This window comes from Octopus sinensis, linkage group LG5 (genome assembly GCF_006345805.1).
Source record: "Octopus sinensis linkage group LG5, ASM634580v1, whole genome shotgun sequence".
Classification (NCBI taxonomy): Eukaryota; Metazoa; Mollusca; class Cephalopoda; order Octopoda; family Octopodidae; genus Octopus; species Octopus sinensis.
Window position 1 is genome coordinate 106,731,919 of NC_043001.1, and position 19,547 is coordinate 106,751,465.

The following is a 19,547-nucleotide window of genomic DNA, read 5'->3' on the forward strand; positions in this document are numbered from 1 at the left end:
TGTAACTACGGTAATCGGAAATAGGTCTGAAGGTTGAAGCTTTCTAAGCATGCTGTCGCTTGGAACCGAACCATCGTCGCCTTCCTGATAATCTTGTCTGTAGTTTAGCCTGGGTTATATCCTACTGTAGGGGAACTTCTGAGTGGTGTCTGGACCGGGTAGAAATAGCAGTCACAACAACAGAATCGATCTTGAAATGACGAGGCTTACAGAAGTCTTAAATCGGGGCCGACGACCCGGTTATCATGGGAAGTTCACCAATTACAAAGAAGTGTTTCCCTATAAACTGCCTTTGCCTCCGATCCTTAAGAACAGTGTATCGAATAAGAAAGACAAATCGAAAGGTAAGATCTTTATTTAGATTCTCTCGTCTACTAATTACGTGGAAAATCGCTTCTCTGAGTTCCTTCTTCTTCCAAAAGAGTCATCGTTGTCCACAGCCAGGAAATAAAACTGTTATTCTTTACTTGTGTCAGTCATTGGACTACGGTCATACTGGGGCACAGTCTTGAAAGGTTGGGTACTACTTGAGAACAGTGGTCCCGGTGCGCGCACTCGCGTAGTCGCGCATCCGCGCTAGCTAGTCGTGACTAGTCGATCCTACAACGACTACCTAGCAAAGTAAATAAAACACAAAATAAATCATTTTTTAAACAAAGTAAATAACACGCAAAAACACAAAGTAAGGATCGACTAGTCATGACTAGCTAGCGCGAATACGCGAGTGCGCGCACCGGGACCACTGTTCTCAAGTAGTACCAAGGGTTTTTAGTTGAACAAATCGACCCCAAGACTTTGTTGAAGCCTCTGTTAGTACATCTTTTGCCGAACCGCTAAGTTACAGGACATAAACACTTCACCACCAGTTGCCATGTGTTGGTGGGGGATAAACTCAAACACAAAGGAGTTGGGTTACGTCTCCGCCATGTACGCCGATAGATGCATACACTCATACGACGGGCTTCTTTCAGTTTCCGTTTACCAAATTTACTCACAAGGCTTTGATCAACCCGTGTCTATTGTAGAAGTCACTTGCCCAATACGCCACACATTGGGATTGTACCCGGAACAATGTTTACTCTCTAAAGATGAGGTCAATAGTTTGGAATATTATTATCACATATATAACTCCTCTCAATCATTCAATCATATTGGCTAATTATTTAAATATCCGTGTATCCAACATACCTACAAAGTCAGAAAAAAAAACCCCAGCTCCCATGACTTTCAGAAACATTTTTGCTCACTTAGAGTTACTGAAGCATAGAACAAACTGCCTACATCAGTTGTTGCTAAGACATTGCATCCTTTAAAACCTCCATGCTTCCTGAAATTCACTAAGACCACACCTGATATCCCCACCTCCAATGCATGCACACCTGTATATCATGACTCTTACACTGTTCCCTTTCCTGACTTTCATACATAATTCTATGTACTGTACATGCACTTTCGATGAGTTGTAGTGCACCTGAGCAAGATACACAATAATTTCATTATTATCATTATTATTATAGATTATTTGGATAGGCAGCCTTTGACTTTTTCTGTCCAAAATGATTTTTACTACCCAATATTTGCTGACTATTAATTATAGTTTTATGTGACGTGCTTAAAGAGCTTCTGTTCAATAAATAAATATATATATGTGTGTGTGTACGAGGTGGTATCATAAAATTTCAGGCCTAGTTATGTTTAATAAAAAATAACTTATTTATCTAAGTTTTAACATCCCTTCCTTCGAAATGTTCACCTTGCGCAGCAATGCACCAGTCGCAGCATTGTTGGAATCCGGCCTGGAAGTTGAGCACTTTCTGTGATTTGTCACCACCTTTGAGCTACATTTTCATCTTGGGGGAGAGATGAAAGTCCGCAGGCAAATAGGGCAGGTGCAGCAGAGATACCATGTTGTTCTTGACAAGAAACTCACAGGTGAGGAGAGCCCAGTGACAAGGTGCATCGCAGTCTTGATGAATCCAATTCTTTGCACCCCACAGATTCAGTCACTTTCACCAAACGTCCTCCCCTCAAACACTTCAAAACATCACAATAGAACTCTCGATTGACAGTCTGGTCCCAGAGGGTTGAATTCTCGATGCACAATGCCACAGATGTTGAAATAAAAAAATTATGAGCTTGCTCTTGATTGAGTTACAGCTCTGTCGTGCCTTCATCTTCAGTCATGGAGATGAAGGCCTCTTCCATTGTGATGACTGCTGCTTCATCACCTGAAGCTTGCCGAAGCATGCTCAATGTCTCTATAGCAGACTTCCCATGTTTAATGCAAAATTTCATGTTCGCTCTTTGATCCAACTTCCTGTCCATGACAAAATCGCACACTACAGCACACACATGTAATCCAAAACCACAAATTTCAAAACTTGCAAAGTAAACAGCAATGTCACTCAGCACACTGAATCATGAAGGTCACTGCTAGCATTCACCGCACATGCAATCATGTGCTGCCATCTGTTGGCATGCTACTGAACTAGTCCGGGTACTTTTTGATACCACCTTGTATGTGTGTGTGTATTTGTTTGTCCCCACCATACTGCTTGAAAACAGGTGTTGGTTTGCTTACATCCCTGCAGCTTAGTATTTTGGCCAAAAGAGATCAATAGTATAAATCATCATCATCATCGTTTAACATTTGCTTTCCATGCTAGCATGGGTTGGACGGTTTGTCTGAGGACTGGCGAACCAGATGGCTGCGCCAGGCTCCAATCTTGATCTGGCAGAGTTTCTACAGCTGGATGCCCTTCCTAATGCCAACCACTCTGAGAGTGTAGTGGGTGCTTTTATGTGCCACAGGCACAAGGGCCAGTCAGGTGGTACTGGTAACAGCCACGCTCAAGTGGTGTTTTAATAAATAGCTGATAAAAAAAAATAAATTAAGTGCTGGGGTTGGTTTGTTCAACTAAACACTTCAAGATGGTACCCCAGCATGGCTGTAGTCATCATCATCGTCATCGTTTAACATCTGCTTTCCATGCTGGCATGGGTTGGATGGTTCGACGGGTCTGTGAAGCCAGGAGGCTTCAATCTGATCTGGCAGTGTTTCTACAGCTGGATGCCCTTCCTAATGCCAACCACTCTGAGAGTGTAGTGGGTGCTTTTTACATGCCACCGGCACAGGGGCCATAGGAGCTGGTATCGACCACGATTGGATGGTGTTTTTTACCTACCACTGGTGCAGAAGCCAGTCAAAGTGGCACTGGCATCGGCCAGGTTCGGATGGTGCTTTTTATGTGCTACCAGCACAGGACTCACAACCACAAGTTCCATTTGATTTGATTTTGATATTGCTGTTGATATATTTGACTCAATAGGTCTCCTCAAGCACATCATGTTGCCCTATGATTCAAGGTACTTTTGAATGGGCTGGTTATGCGACACTGGTGTAGGTTACAGCTGTAGACCAATGACTAAAACTCATAAAAGAGATGCATGGAAGCAATGACCAAGACCTTTGGCATTATGTCGTGCTTGAGAAGAAGATCCATCAAGTTGAGAAAAATTTCTTTTGTGGCAGATACTGGTGTCACACAAACTGGCACGTACATGCACCGCTGTGTCATGCAAATGGCACCTGTGCTAGTGACATGTAAATGCACCCATTACACTCTCAGAGTGGTTGGTGTTAGGAAGGGCATCCGTTTATAGAAAACCATGCCAAATCAGACTGGAGTCTGGTGTAGCCTTCCAGTGTGCCAGTCTGGTCAAACCGTCCAACCCATGCCAGCATGGACAACGGACGTTAAATGATCCTAATGATGATGATGATATATATATATACACACACACACACATACGGAGTGGCAGTATTAAGCAGTGATGTGTATTAATACAAACTTGTCAGTCAAATATGCTTGAAGCATATTGAAATCCATAAGAAATCTATTCCTCATATTTTGTGATGGAGAAAATTTCTATACACATCCCTGCTTCAACTTTGTTCTAGTATCTTTTGCAATTAAACTGGTACGAAGCTGCATCGGTCCTTACCCTCCCCTTGGACAATATCAGTGTCTTGGAAAGAGAACACCTGCTACATGGGCCACTACCGGTCTTCCATACAGTCTTGCTCTGGCCTGCACCCTACAGGAGACCTGCCAGCATCACCTCACCACATTCTACTTACCCAAACGGAAGCAAGACTTCCTTGGTTTGTTGATTCATCATCTCATGAGAAATACAGATGCCAAAGACAGAAGATGATATGAGGTGATTATGTACAGTAATGTGCCTTGCTAAGTCACAAGGAAATGCTTGTAGATGATTCCTGGCACTTCTTTGTTATTGCTCTTTATTTCAAATTGAAATAAAATGAATGAAAAAGGAAAAGATATCTGTATATGTCTAAAATTATCATCATCATTATTTTTACACCCACTTCTCAATATCGTGTGGGTCAGATATATTGTTTTTAGGCAAATTTTTCTATGGTTGGATACCCTCCTTGTTGTTTACCTTCGCTTGTTTCCATGCAAAGCACTGTTTCCCCTTGGCTAGATGTTTGTGCATGATATTTGAAATGTATGACAACTCTTGTTTGACTGTGACACTCATTTATAAGTATCATGTGGTGACAAGACACACACACACATATGTATGTATGTCTTTTTTTTTATCTTGCATGTACTTGGTGACCTTGTCAGTGCACGTGCCACTTAAAAAGCACCCAGTTCACACTAAAGTGGTTGGTGTTTGGAAGGACATAAAAACCATACCAAAACAGTCACAGAGGTTTGGTGCAGGCTCCTGTCTGGTCATTTTTTTTTTTTTAATTCTGCTTCTATAAGAAATTATTCTTGTTATTAGCAAAGTTTGGATTCGGTCGAGTAACGGAAAAAAGTTGCCTTATATTTAGAAATCAAATACGCCCGAGGTAAAATTTGTGTTTCTGTCTTCTCTGGTCGGCAAAAGTAATGCACCAAAATTCGACAGATAAATTTGAGGTTTTCTTCCCAAAATCAAAAAGATCGACGAACAAGTGATGAGCTCAAGAGTTATTTCCCTTGGCCTGAAATTGATTTTTCTTTTTCACCAAAATCCAGATTAATAATTCCGAGTGCATTCAATCCATCGTATTTAGCTGCAAAGTTTTGCCTCGCACTACGCCCCACCCCCCTTTTTCCGTTTTATCCTTTACTGAATCCGTTTTGTTTTTAACTTATTTCAATCATTGGACTGCGGCCATGTTGGGGTACTGCCTTCGAGTTTTTAGTTAAACGATCGACTCCAGTTCATTTTTTAAAAAACCTCGTACTTCTTCTATCGATTTCTTTCGCCTGACTACTAAGTTACGGGGAATTAGACTCCGATTGTCGAGCAGTGTTGAGGGGCAAACGGACAGGTCTATACCATGCTTTATACGATGTTCTTTATACATAAATTTTATCAGTTAACGGTTTGCAGGAATTGAACAGCTCTGATGAAATCCGACTTTCAAATAATTTTTAATTTTATTAATTAATTTTCTGAAAGGTCTTGAATTGAAAGAGCTGTGTAAGAGATGTTTGTCAATTTTTTAATGAATAAATAATAATTTATTAATTATCTCTCTATTTTCTTATCTTGTAAAAAGGGGAATCATTGGGAATATAATGAGAATGGATGATATTGAGAATGAAGGATGGATTTTAAATGGCAGTAGTTCCAGAAAGAAGGGAAGGTAACAGGTGTCAGAAAGGGAGATGTAATATGTGCATATTCTGCCCTTGTATAATTACAGCAGCTGAACAACGCTCTAGTTCAGCTGCTGATTGGGTGCAGGGGCAAGGCCCAGTGAAGGTATAGGTCTAAACATAATGCATTTTAAGACCTCCCATTTGCTGAGATAGACAGGGCCTCTCAAAAAGGGCAAATCACCTGTCATCTCTTCTGTGAGGCTCAACATCTTGAGATCAGCCTTCACTACACCATCCTATGTCTTCCTTGGTTTCCTTCTTTCCCAAGTTCTCCCCATTTTTATTGATTGCTTCTTCTATATACAGGTGTCCTCAACCATATACATTACATGACCATACCAGTGTAATCTCTCTTCCACTGCATTTGATTCCCACTTGGTGCCCAATTTTTCTCTTTAATGCATTGCACTTTGTCTTACATGCACACTGATATTGCACATGCAATAGAGCACTCTAGCTTCATTCTTTTCCAATTTTTGCATGTCCTCTGCATTCAGGACCCATATCTCTCCACCATGTAGCATTGCTGTTCATACACACGTATCACACAATCATCAGTCTTTCACTCTGAATAAAAGAGAGACAGACAGACAGACAGACAGACCTTTTGTTACTAACAGAGGTTATAGCTTTCTAAATTATGACAGTGTGTGTGTGTGTGTGTGTGTGTGCATGTTCAACAGTAAGCATCATGAGGGAAAAGCTGGGCATAAGAGGCATCAGATGTGGTGTGCAAGTGAGACAACTGCACTGGTATGGTCATGTGTTGTGTATTATGGACAAGGACAGCTGTGTAAAGAAGTGCCAAACTCTAATTGTGGAGGGAAGCTGTGGTAGAGGTAGACCCAAGAAGACATGGAATGAGGTGATGAAGCATGACCTTTGAACTTTGAGCCTCACAGAGGCAATGGATAGTGATCAAGACCTTTGGTGGTATTCTGTGCTTGAGAAAACCCATCAAGCCAAGTGAAATTGTAGACATGGCTGTTGTTAGTGTCACTTAACTGGCACCTATGCTGGTGGCATGTAAAAAGCACCTTTTGTGCGTTGGGCCTCACGGAGGCAAAGTGGCTGAGCTATTTTTGAATGTTCAGCCTCACAGAGGCAATGACCAAGACCTTTAACATTATGTTGTGCTTGAGAAGAAGACCCACCAAGCTGAGCAAAACTGTGACAGATACCAGTGTCATGCAAATGGCACTTGTGCAGGTGGCATGTAAAAGCACCCATTACATTCTCAGGGTGGTTGGTGTTAGGAAAAGCATCTAGCTGTAGAAACCTTGCCAGATCAGACTGGAGTTTGGTGCAGCCTTCCGGCTTGTCAGCCCTGGTTTTAACCATCCAACCCATGCCAGCATGGACAACAGACATTAAATGATGATGATGGTGATGATGATATATCAGGGTATTAGGAAGGGTATCCAGCCATAAAAATAGACAATGAAGCCTGGTGCGGCCCTTAACCTTGTCAGTTCCTGTCAAACCATGCCAGCAGGGAAAACAGGCATTAATTGATAACGATGATGATTATGTACACACACACACACACACACACACACATGTGGCATAATCAACATCATTTTAATGTCCATTTTTGGATGGGATTTTGTTATTACAATTTTCCTATCGCTGGTGCCTGGTCACCAATCCTTAAGTAAGATAATATATCTCCATGTTAAGGCGGCGAGCTGGCAGAAACTTTAACACGCCAAGTGAAATGCTTAGCAGTATTTCGTCTGCCGCTATGTTCTGAGTTCAAATTCCGCCGAGGTCGACTTTGCCTTTCATCCTTTCGGGGTCGATAAATTAAGTATCAGTTACGCACAGGGGTCGATATAATCGACTTAATCTGTTTGTCTGTCCTTGTTTCTCCTCTCTGTGTTTAGCCCCTTGTGGGTAGTAAAGAAATAGGTGTTTTTTCTTTCTTTACGTTCTGAGTTCAAATTCCACCAAGGTCGACTTTGCCTTCCATCTTTTCAGGGTTGATAAATTAAGTACCAGTTGTGTACAGGGGTTGATCTAATTGACTGGCCTCCTCTCCCAAAATTTTGGGCCTTGTGCTTAGAGTAGAAAAGATTAAATCTTCATGTGGAGGCATGTTTTTACAGGAAAATGGAAATGGAGTCCCTGCTTGCATGACAAGGACATTCATTTACCAGAATCACACAAGGAGCCAATAAAACACACACATAAACTCAAAGATACACACACGCACACACACACACAAACTCCAAAGCTATACACATATATACATTCAGAAATGGCTCCTTCCATCTTCTTCCAAATTCACTCACAAAACTTTGGTTGTCTTAAGAGTTTAGTAGAAGACACTTCCGCAAGGTGCCACACCATGGGATTGAACCCAGAACCATGTGGTTCGAAAGTAAACTGCTTAACTACACAGCCATGCCTTCACCTATTTATGTATTTTTTTATCTTTTATTTTTACTTGTTTCAGTCATTAGAATACGGCCATGCTGGGGCAGTTCCTTGAAGATTTAATTAGTCGAATAAACTATCCCCCGTACTTGTTTATTTTTTAAAAACCTGGTACTTATTCTATCAGTCTCTTTTGCCAAACTGCTAAGTTATGGAGACAAACACACCAAGGCCAGTTATCAGGTGGTGGTAGTGGTGGAGGACAAACACACACACACACATATACGATAAGCTTCTTTCGGTTTCCTTTACCAAATCCACTCAAGGCTTTGGCTGAGCTCAGGCTATAGTAGAAGACACTTGCCCAAGGTGCTGTGCAGTGGGACTGAACCTGGAACCGTTTAGCTGAAAAGCAGACTTCTTACCACAGAGCCACACCTACACATGTGTGGGTGTGAGTGTTTGTAGGAAAAGGTTTGTCTGGATGTATTTCATGTGTTTAGGACTCTATAAACGTATGACCATGTGTGAGCATTAGTTTGGCTGTGTTTAAACTCTTATGTATTTTTGTGAGTATGTTTATGTGAAGAACACTTGTGTCTGTAGTTATATGTACCTATAAAACTCTGTACGTGTGTGTGTGTATGTGTGTGTGTTTGCTTGCCAGTCTCAAATCACTCTGCATGTGTCTGTGCAGATTTACGTGTGTGTAAGCGTGTGGAGTGCTCTTTTGCCAATGTTTTGATGGGCGTAGAAGCAAATGTGGGCAGACAGTGTGACGAGGCTAACTTTTGTCCCCCTTGTGCCCCCATCGCCCCCGCTGCCCTCCCTCCCCTCCTCCACACAAATAGACACCACCACCTCCTCCTCCTCCTTTTCCACCCACATTTTACTTAGCTTGTTGATTGTTGTCTGATACTTACTTTGATGAATAATACTAATATTGGACAGAACAACTCCTTTATCACTCTCCTTCCTTGCCCATCATCTTCACCACACACACACTCACATTCACACACTCTCTCTCTCTCTCTCTCTCTCTCTCACATTATACACCAGACTATATTGTACTGTAAACATCATATACAAAAACAGTCAGTCACTCATACGTGTATATGTTGTACTCACATTCAAATCATTGTTTCAGGCGGTTGACTGTGGCCATGCTGGAGCACAGCCTTTTAGTCGATGAAATCGATCCCAGGACTTGTTCTTTGTAATTCCTGATACTTATTCTATTGTTCTCTTTTAGTGAACTGCTAAGTTACGGGGATGTAGACACACAAATATATACCTATGTATGTATATATATATATATATATATATATATATATATATATATATACACACACACACACACACACAAATATATACCTATGTATATATATATATATATATATGTACACACACACACACAAATATATACCTATGTAAATATAAGCTTGCTTACCAATCACATGGTTCTGGGTTCATTCCCACTGCATGGCATCATTGGCAAGTGTCTTCTACTATAGCCTCAGGCCGACCAAAGCCTTGTGAGTGGATTTGGTAGATGGAAACTGAAAGAAGCCCATCCTCTGTGTGTGTATCATCATCATCATCGACGCTAAACGATGATGATGATGATGATACACACACACACGATGGGCTTCTTTCAGTTTCCATCTACTAAATCCACTTACAAGGCTTTGGTCGGCCTGAGGCTATAGTAGAAGACACTTGCCAATGATGCCATGCAGTGGGAATGAACCCAGAACCATGTGATTGGTAAGCAAGCTTCTTACCACACAGCCACACCTATTCATAATTCCATATAACTACTTATACGCATGCAATTAATGCACTCATTTATAATATATACTTGTGAAGAAGCATATATGTAATTACTTTACTTGCTAGAAATAGCAGCCAAATTTCCTTCAAAACACATACACATGTACATCATAATCATTTAGCACCAGTTTTCCAGGCTGGCATGGTTGGATGGTTTGGCAGGAGTTGGCCAACCAGGGAGCTATGCCCGGTTCCATTGTCTGTTTTAGCATAGTTTCTGTGACTCGATGTCCTTCCTAAAGCCAGTTGGAGTGCACTGAGTGTCTTTTATGCGGTGCCAGCACATCGTGGCGCTGGTGCATACATTCATGACAGGCTCCCACCAAGTTTCTATCTACCAGACTCCACATAAAAGACACAAAGTGCTACAAAGTGAAATTGAACCTGGAACTATCTTGTTTCGAAGCCAACATCTTAACCCCATAGCTAAGTTCTACACCCATCGCTGAACTTCATTTCTCCTAGCTAAAATGAAATGAGTATCAGCTGGTGTTATCATTGATGTCTATATGTAGTGTGGAGTAAACTGTGTCATAGTTCATCAGCAACTAGGTTTACTAGGTGCTTTTTACATGGCAGCGGCACAGGTGCCTTTTCTGTGGCACCATCACAGGTGCCTTTTCTGTGGCACCATCACAGGTTCTTTTTCTGTGGCACCATCACGACCGCTTTTTCTGTGGCACCAGCACAACTGCTTTTTCTGTGGCACCAGCACGGGTGCCTTTTCTGTAGCACCATCACGACTGCTTTTTCTGTGGCACCATCACAACAGCTTTTTCTATGGCACCAACACAACTGCTTTTTTTACATGGCATCAAAAATAAATTGTCAACTGGTAGGGCTGAATGATATTGACTAAACTGCTCTCCTCAGCATTAATGGCCTTCTGTCTCAATCAAAAAGCCTTCTTAAGGATGTAATTTTAATAAAACATAATTCCTTAGTATTTTACATAATGTATGCTGGTGAATACTTTCCTTATCATCATCACCATTGCTTTAGTGACCACCTTTCCTTGCTTGCATAGGTCAGACAGAATTTGTCGAGGCAGATTTTTATGCAGGTAGATGTTGTTCCTGTCACCAATCCTCACTTGTTTCCAAGTAAGCTAATAGTTTCCCATGACCTGGCAGGTTTCCACTCTGTATCAGAAATGTAGGGGCAGTGCTTGCAAGATGGCGACACTCGTTGACAACTCTTACATAAAGTCAAAGCAAGAAGACAGTAATACACACACACAACCCAGGAACACGTCCACAATTAATCGAAGACTGTTTGATTTCGTTAGTTTTCTTTTGCCTATGTGAGTTACAAATAATGTTATCTGTGGAGTAATATATGTATTAAAAAAGAATAAGCGGTCTTTGGCTGCTATTTCTAAATTTTCGGTATGTGGTTAAGTAACTTGTTGCTTAACCCTAATTATATATGTGTGTGTGTGTGTGACAGGCTTCTTTCAGTTTCCATCTACGAAATGCACTGACAAGGCTTTGGTCAGCCCAAGGCTATAGTAGAAGACACTTGCCCAAGGTGCCACGCAGTGGGACTAAACCCGGAACTATGTGGTTGGGAAGTAAGCTTCGTGTCACATACCCATGCCTGCACCAATATATATATGCAAAGCAGGGTTCTTTCAATCCCCATCTTCCAAATCCACTCACAAGGCTTTGGTCAGCCCATGGCTAAATAGAAGGCACCTAATCAAGGTGCCACGCAGTGGGACTGAGCCAGGAACCCTGTGGTTGGTAAGCAAGTTTCTTACCACACTGTCACACCTGCACTTTTACTTATAAACATTGTTTTTCTCTTCTGTAGTGGCACCCTGCCTGGAGGAAATTGGATTGTTGCTGACTTGCTGGAAATCTTCAGATTTTTCCATGAAAGGATGCGAGAAGGAAGTAAAGGCTTTTAACGAATGCTATGCAGCGTCTCTGGTATGTACTCTCTCCACTAATATCTTTCGATAAAAACTCCGCTATCCATTTTCCTTCTGGAAGATTTTCAAGAAATAACATCACTACCACCATCATCACACCCCCATAACCATCATCATCATCTCTTTCATCGTTATTATCCAAACTTTCTTTCTATATTTATCCTACACACTTTACACTGTACCAACTGTGCAGAAGAACAGCAACTGATGTATGGAACTGGTGCTAAAAAAGCTTCTACAGATAGATACCATTTTCCAAATCTTCTTCATGAAGGCAAATAACAAAAAGAAAAATCTAATTAGAATTTTTTAACCGTGGCCTATGCCAGTGTCACATAACCAGCCCATCTAAGAGCACCCTTCCATCATTGGGCAATAAACTGTGCTTGCAAAGACCTGTTCAGGCAAGTGAAATCGTTGCGGTTGATGACAGTACCCCCTGAATGGCACCCATGTCAGTGGCACGTAAAATGCACCATTCAAGCGTGGTCAATGCCAGTGCCACCTGACTGGTCCCGTGCCAATGGTATGTAAAAAGCAACATTCAAGTGTGGTTGTTGCCAGTGCCGCCTGACTGGCTCCCATACTGGTGGCATGTAAAAAGCACCATTCAAGCATGGTCGATGCAAGTACTGCCCGACTGGCCCATGTGCCAGTGGCTCATAAAAATCACCCACTACACTCTCGTAGTGGTTGGCATTAGGAAGGGCATCCAGCTGTAGAAACATTGCCAGATCAGATTGGAGCCTGGTGCAGCCATCTGGCTTACCAGCCCTTAGTCAAACTGTCCAACCCATGCCAGCATGGAAAGCGGACATTAAACAATGATGATGATGTTGTTGTTGTAGAGGAAGAATGCCAAGCTAGTCTTAATCAGTAAGCCTTTGATGAGAGGTGTTCCAACCATGACCATCCTGTCTTTTATTCCAACAGTGTGTGTTTCTAGGATTCCGTTATGAATTACCATCTTCCTTCTCTCCAAACAGTGTTTCCATTGATTTCTCTGGTATTTCTAACCTCTTTCATTCACAGTAATTTCATAAGTGTTATTGTTTAACTCCAAGGGAACTCTACTCAGATTAATGATCAAAGGCATTCCAACCATGGCCAACCCATCCTCTTAGGAATGTCTCAGATTATACAATATAATGTGGCTGGCATGGCTGTGAGGTAATGGAGTTCGCTTTGTTACTAAGTGGCTCCAGGTTCAATCCCACTTTGTAGTACCTTGGATGAGTGTCTTCTACCTAAGCCCTGGGCCAACCAAAGCTTTTGAGTGGATTTCATAGATTGAAACTGAAAGAGGCTTGTTGCAAGCATATGTGTGTGTGTGTGTGTGTGTGTCTTTCTCTACACTGACAACAAACTTGGGCTGTGCTTGGCCCTCACAGGGACAATGACTGGTGACCGAGGCCTTTGGCAATGTGCTGTGCTTCAGAAGCCCCATCAAGCCAAGTCCACCCATGCTGGCGGTATGTAAAGAACATATTTTGAACATTGGGTTCCTTTCAAGTGTTGGGCCCCATGGAGGCAAAGTGGCTGAGTTCCTTTCAAGCATTGGGCCTCACGGAGGCAATGACCAAGACCTTTGGGTTTATGTCATGCTTGAGAAGAACCCCCATCAAGCCAAGCAAAATCGCAGTCATGGCAGATACCAGTGTCATGCAAGCTGGCACATAAGCACACCCTGGTGTAACACAAATGGCACCCATGCTGGTGGCACATAAAAGCACCCATTACACTCTTGGAGTGGTTGGCGTTGGGAGTGGCACCCAGCTGTAGAAAACCATGCCAAATCAGACTGAAGTCTGGTGCAGCCTTCCAGCGTGCCATCCCAGTCAATCCATCCAACCCATGTTAGCATGGACCACGGACGTTAAATGATGATGATGATAAAGCTGATGTCTGGAACATAAATTAGCAAGAAATTTTGATTGAAGGCTTTAGTTTGACCTTTTACTATTTAAACCATATCTGTTGCAAATATTCTCCCCATTTTCTACTCCCAAGGGTCTTCTGGTTCTTGGTTGCAAGAAACCACTAACTTCCAGCTTCCTTCACTACTGTCGTTATTGCTGGTGTTGTTACAAACACTTTGAAGTCCCTTCCTAATCTTTTTATGTTTCTTACAGAATCAACCTCCTCAAACTGGAAGCAGACTTTCCGCAGCAGAAGTGAACAAATTACTCAAGAGGTTTCCTCAGCCTCCACACTCATACAAGTAGAGGGTCCAGTGAAAGGTTTTTAACAAAGGGAACAGCGTGTGTGTAAGTATGATCTTTGGTCTTTCAGCTCCTGCTTTGGTCAACTCCTGTTGTTACATTAGAGGCAGGTTCAATTCTAGATCATTTCTCTTTTCTGTTTTTTTTTAGCTGTCTGTAAGAATCACAACAGCTGCAATGTTAAAGTGTTGTTGTTGTTTCTTTTGTAGGCACAAGCATGGTTGTGTTGTCATGATGTTTAGCTTGCGATCATGTGGTTCCCGGCTCAATCCTAGCTCACTCTGTAAAATAGTTTGTGTTAGGGCACATCCCTCCATAGAAACTATTATAAAAAGGGAACATGTGAACAAGACATGCCATCTGCCCCTAACCTGTTTAGGAGGCCAGTAACTCTGCATAAGAACTAAGTCAGGATGTGATGGCCTGACCCACCCAGCAGAGAAAAGTTAATGTAAAATTGTAGAAATATTTTTAAAATTCTATTTTTCTTACCATCATGCTTTGTTGAAAAATCCTACATGATTTGATAATTAATTACTAATTCTTTATTGTTTTGTATGTGTGTTACTTGATAAGGCAGTGGTGGAAATCCCCTCCTCATTCTAGAAACAATCAAATCTCCTTGAAATTACACTCTCTTAAAAATGGAAATGACATTATGTAGTCTTAGATACATTGTGTGAATAAAATATTTAACCTCAGGTCATCTTTCAATTATAGACCATTGCTGGAACGTCAGGGTCTATGATTCAGGGCTGACCTGGGACTAAACAACAACAACAGCCAAATGTTTAACCCTTTAGCACTCATGTTACTCTGTCAGATGCAATGTTTATTTATTTTGAATTAATCATGAGATTTTGATGATCGGATTGTTTACTTTTAGTATGACATTGAAGGGTAGGTGTGAAAAGCTGAATCTGTCCTGTTTGAACATGAAGCAAAAAGAATATGTGGACCTGATTTGGCTGGTTTAAATGCTAAAGAGTTAATAAAGATTATGAGACTGATAAGCTGCTTGGTGTATGAACCTTCAAAGGGGCCTCTGTCTGTATGGCTGCTACTTGCCATCTGTGCATTGGTAACCTTCTCCTGTTTATCCAAGTCAGTAGTGGGAGTGGATGCTCTCTGAGAGTGTAGCTGCTAGAATATGAATAGCCTGGGCAAAGTTCAGAGAGCTCCCACTGCTGCTGGTGACAAAGAGCCTCTTGCTCAGAGTAAAAGGTAGACTGTGTGATGCATGTGTATGAACAGCCGTGCTACATGGCAATGAAACATGGGCCATGACTGCTGAGGACATGCGTAAGCTTGCAAGGAATGAAGCTAGTATGCTCCACTGGGTGTTTAATGTCAGTGTGCATCCATGACAGAGTGTAAGCACCCTGAGAGAAAAGTTGGACATAAGAGGCATCAGGTGTGGTGTGCAAGAGAGATGAATGTGCTGGTATGGTCATGTGTTGCATATGGATGAGAACAGCTGTGTGAAAAAGTGTCACACCCTAGCAGTAGAGGGAAATATGGAAGAGGTAGATCCAGGAAGACTTGGGATGAGGTGGTGAAGCACAACCTTTGGATGTTGGGCCTCAGGGAGGCAATGACTAGTGACCGAGACCTTTGGAGACATGCTGTGCTTGAGAAGACCCGGCAAGCCAAGTGAGACCGTAACCATGGCCTATGCCAGTGTAGCATAACCAGCCCATTTAAGAGTACCCTTCAATCATTGGGCAATAAACTGCACTTGCGAAGACCTGTTGAGGCAAGTGAAATTGTTGTTGTGGCCAATGACAGTACTCCCTGATTGGCACCCATGCTGGTGGGCACATAAAAAGCACCATCTGAGCATGGTTGATGCCAGTGCTGCCTGACTGGTCCTGTGCCAGTGACGCATAAAAAGCACCATTGAAACGTGGTTGATGCCAGTACTGCGTGACTGGCCTTCATGCCGATGGCACATAAAGAGCACCCACTACACTCTCCAAGTGGTTGGCGTTAGGAAGGGCATCCTGCTGTAAAAACACTTCCAGATCGGATTGAAGCCTGGTGCAGCCTTCTGGCTTGCCAGCCCTCAGTCAAACTCTCCAACCCATTCCGGCATGGAAAGCAGACGTTAAATGATGATGATAATGATGATTGTCCAACCCATGCCAGCATGGAAAGCAGACATTAAATGATAATGATGATGATGTAGCAAGTAGCTTTTGTGAACCACTGCATCCAAATAAGTCTTGTGCTTTTTTTGTTAATTCACCAGTTTAATGTCTGTTTCCACACTGGCTTGAGTTGGACAGTTTGACAGGGAGATGGCCAGCCACAGTGCTGGACCAGGCTCCAGCTGTTTGCTTTGTCATGGTTTCTATGGCTGGATGCCCTTCCTCTATGCCATCCACTTTACGGAGTGTTTTGGGTGCTTTTTATGTAGATCTGGCATGTGACTTCTAAATCCATATTGTGTTATCTATTCCACTTTCCCTTTGCAACATCTAAGGGCAGCGTGATGCAGTCTGAAGATGTATCTATTAATTCAAATGCCTCCCGTCACTATTAAATATCTTGCAATATATCAGATTAGATTAGTCCTTAAGGCAATTAGTCCTGGCAAAACTGTTGGCACATTGGACAGAATGCTCGATAGCATTTTGTTTGTCTTTACGTTCTGAGTTCAAATGCAACCTAGGTCAACTCTTGCCTTTTGTCCTTTCAGGGTCAATGAAATTAGCACCAGTTATGCACTGGGGTCAATGTAATTGACTTGTCCCCTTCCCCGAAACTACTGGCCTTATGCCAAAATTTGACACCATTATATTAGATTAGCCATTAAGGCAATGGAGAACTGTTAGCTTGTTAGAGAAAAGGCTTCACAGCATTTTGTCTGTCTTTATGTTCTAAGTTCAAATACCTCCATGGTTGACTTTGCTTTCCATCCTTTTGGGGTTGAAATAAGTGTCAGAGCGCTGGGGGTGATGTAATCGACTAACCCCCTCCCTCAAAATTTCAGGCCTCATGCCTATGATTAAAAAGTTTTAGCCTTGATTCTCATGTAATTATTAAAATTTTTGTTATAAAAACCTAGTAGTAGTAGTAGTAGTAGTACTAGTAGTCTGGTCTTCCCATTGTTAATTATAAATAACCCCCATAGTAAAAACCTCCAACTTGCTATTACTTGAGGTCTCAGGGTAAGACTAGGAACAGCTTGTGAAAAACAAAGCAACAACAAATTATTATTTTTATTATTATTATTAGTAGTAGTAGTAGTAAATTATAGTAGAACATTACTAATATCATATTAACCCTTTTGATACCAACCTGGCTGAAACCGCCTCTGGCTCTGTACTACAAATGTCTTGTTTTCATAAGATTTGAATTAAATTCTTCCACCAAACCTTAGTCACAATTTATGTTCCTAACACCAGCTTAATGATAAATAAGTTATTTTACTAAATTCTTTGTTATATTTAAAATTAATTGAAAGAAACACAGAACATCTCAAAATAAATACAGTAACAAAAGGGTTAAAAGCTAAGTTCATTTTCCTTGAGAAAAATAGTCTGTGGTGGTGGTCAGTACCTGCCATGATCTCTTTTATTTCTTATTCACTTCTCTCACACTTTTTGTTTCTCTTTCTATATGTTTTCCTATTTTCATTTCCTTTAATGTGATTGACAATTTTATTTTTTTGCAAAATGTTTTTCAGGAAGGGTCCAGTGTTCAATTCACATCAGATGTCTACACAGTGCTTCATGTATCATCATGCCAATGTCAGCAAATTGAAGAATATTCCAGTTATATATGCTATATTATCCTGGAATTATTGTTAGCAGTAGTATTAAGGTGTCAAGCTGGCAAAATCATTGGAGCATTGGGAAAAAAATGCCTTGTAGCGTTCATTCTGACTTTTCTGGTATCAATTAGCCCCTTCCCTCAAAATTTCTGGCCTTGCGCCAAAATTTGAAACCGTTATTATTATTATTAACATTATGCTGTGATGATCTGTTTGAAAGTGCGAAATGACCTGAAAGAAATTTGGAATAAAAGATTGTAAATAAAGCAACTTGTGTCTGTTTATTTAATTTTATTTATTTAATGAAAAAATGAAAAAGCCATAGAAACCCAGTGTGATGGTGTGGTTGATCTATCTTCAGTTTCTAACTCTTTTTCACTTCACATAATATATTCAGAGGTGCATATGCATGCATGTGCATATACACATGCATTTTTGTATATGTTTCTATATAGATAAAACTGTGAATGTGTGCCACACTCAAATGACTGAAACAAGTAGCAGAGTAAAAGAGTAATATATATATATATATATATATTTCGTATGTATATATATATATATTATATATATATATATATATATATTTCACTATCAACAACTACGTAATTTTAGTTTGGTATTTTAGCATGCCAAAGCGAGGACTTTTGAAAAATAACCAAGTATAATAGGTAGAACTATATACATGTCCAACCTCATGTGGACGTCTTGTGTATAGTTCTGCAAAGTATATCTGTAATGACGATCATACTGAAGATCTACGGACAAATTGCGTAAGTTAAATTATGTAGCTGTTGATAGTGAAACATGTTTATGGTTAATCTATATTTTTGTTACTTTTCATTTGTCTTGCTTGCTTACGTTCTGGTGTTTGCTATATTTTCTTGAGAAAATTTCTTAGTGGTAAGACCATAGCGGATCTACTTCTAGCATAAGGGTTGTCCACATCCCTCATATGTATGTAATACAATTTTCTGAACTTTCAGATTTTAAAATGCTAGACCACTTGTTTTAAATTGGTGTTAATCAAATTAATATCCAATTTTCACCCTCATTTTAAATTTATATATATATATGTATATATATATATATATATATATATATTATATATATATATTCATGTATGTATATACATATTTATACATGTGTAATATATATATATATATATATATGGATATATGTGTGTGTGTGTGTATCTTCGCCATGATTGATCGGTAGCCACTAAACCTTTTTTGTTTTCTCTCCCTGCTTATTTCTGTGTTCCTTTTTGTTGAAGAGCATAGATTCGAAATGTAAAAGACTTTCTCACTTCCCGAGCCTTAAATTTCATACATCTGTTTCTTGTTTACACACCTGTATTTGTCTTTTGTTTTGTTTTTTTTGGGTTTTTTTTTCTTTTGTAAATTTCAGCTATGGATATATATACATGTGCGTATATATATATATAGTGATGGTTTGTTGCCAATTTAATGTGGCAATCCCAGGAAAGGGAAGAATGCTATTGCTATTTAGCCCCAGGAAACACCGTTCCAGTTGGCTATGTGATACAAGCGTTCTGTGTCCTTAAGTTTTCAAACAGGGGAGATAAGCACCTCCACCCAGCAAAGCCAGCATCCAGAGACTTGTTTTTGAGTCATTGCTCTTCATCATCTGGAGTAGCTTATCTCCTTCGCCTGTTTGAAAACTTGAGGACACAGAACGCTTGTGTCACA

General features: G+C 40.7%; 1 protein-coding gene across 1 annotated transcript; it reads left to right on the forward strand.

Annotated features, from left to right (window-relative positions):
- LOC115212014 (coiled-coil-helix-coiled-coil-helix domain-containing protein 1) lies at positions 1–18,108 on the forward strand. Its single transcript, XM_029780806.2, has 4 exons — positions 1–344; positions 11,718–11,836; positions 13,971–14,105; positions 17,752–18,108. The coding sequence occupies exons 1-3, from the start codon at positions 197–199 to the stop codon at positions 14,061–14,063; spliced, it is 360 nt and encodes a 119-aa protein (XP_029636666.1). The 5' UTR covers positions 1–196; the 3' UTR covers positions 14,064–14,105; positions 17,752–18,108.
- Positions 18,109–19,547: the final 1,439 nt, after the last annotated feature.

Excerpts from the sequence above, each read along its gene's own strand:
- LOC115212014 (XM_029780806.2), top strand. The coding sequence starts at position 197 with ATGACGAGGCTTACAGAAGTCTTAAATCGGGGCCGACGACCCGGTTAT. Across the intron at positions 345-11,717 it reads TAAGAAAGACAAATCGAAAG|TGGCACCCTGCCTGGAGGAA; the intron begins GTAAGATCTTTA and ends TCTCTTCTGTAG. Across the intron at positions 11,837-13,970 it reads AATGCTATGCAGCGTCTCTG|AATCAACCTCCTCAAACTGG; the intron begins GTATGTACTCTC and ends TGTTTCTTACAG.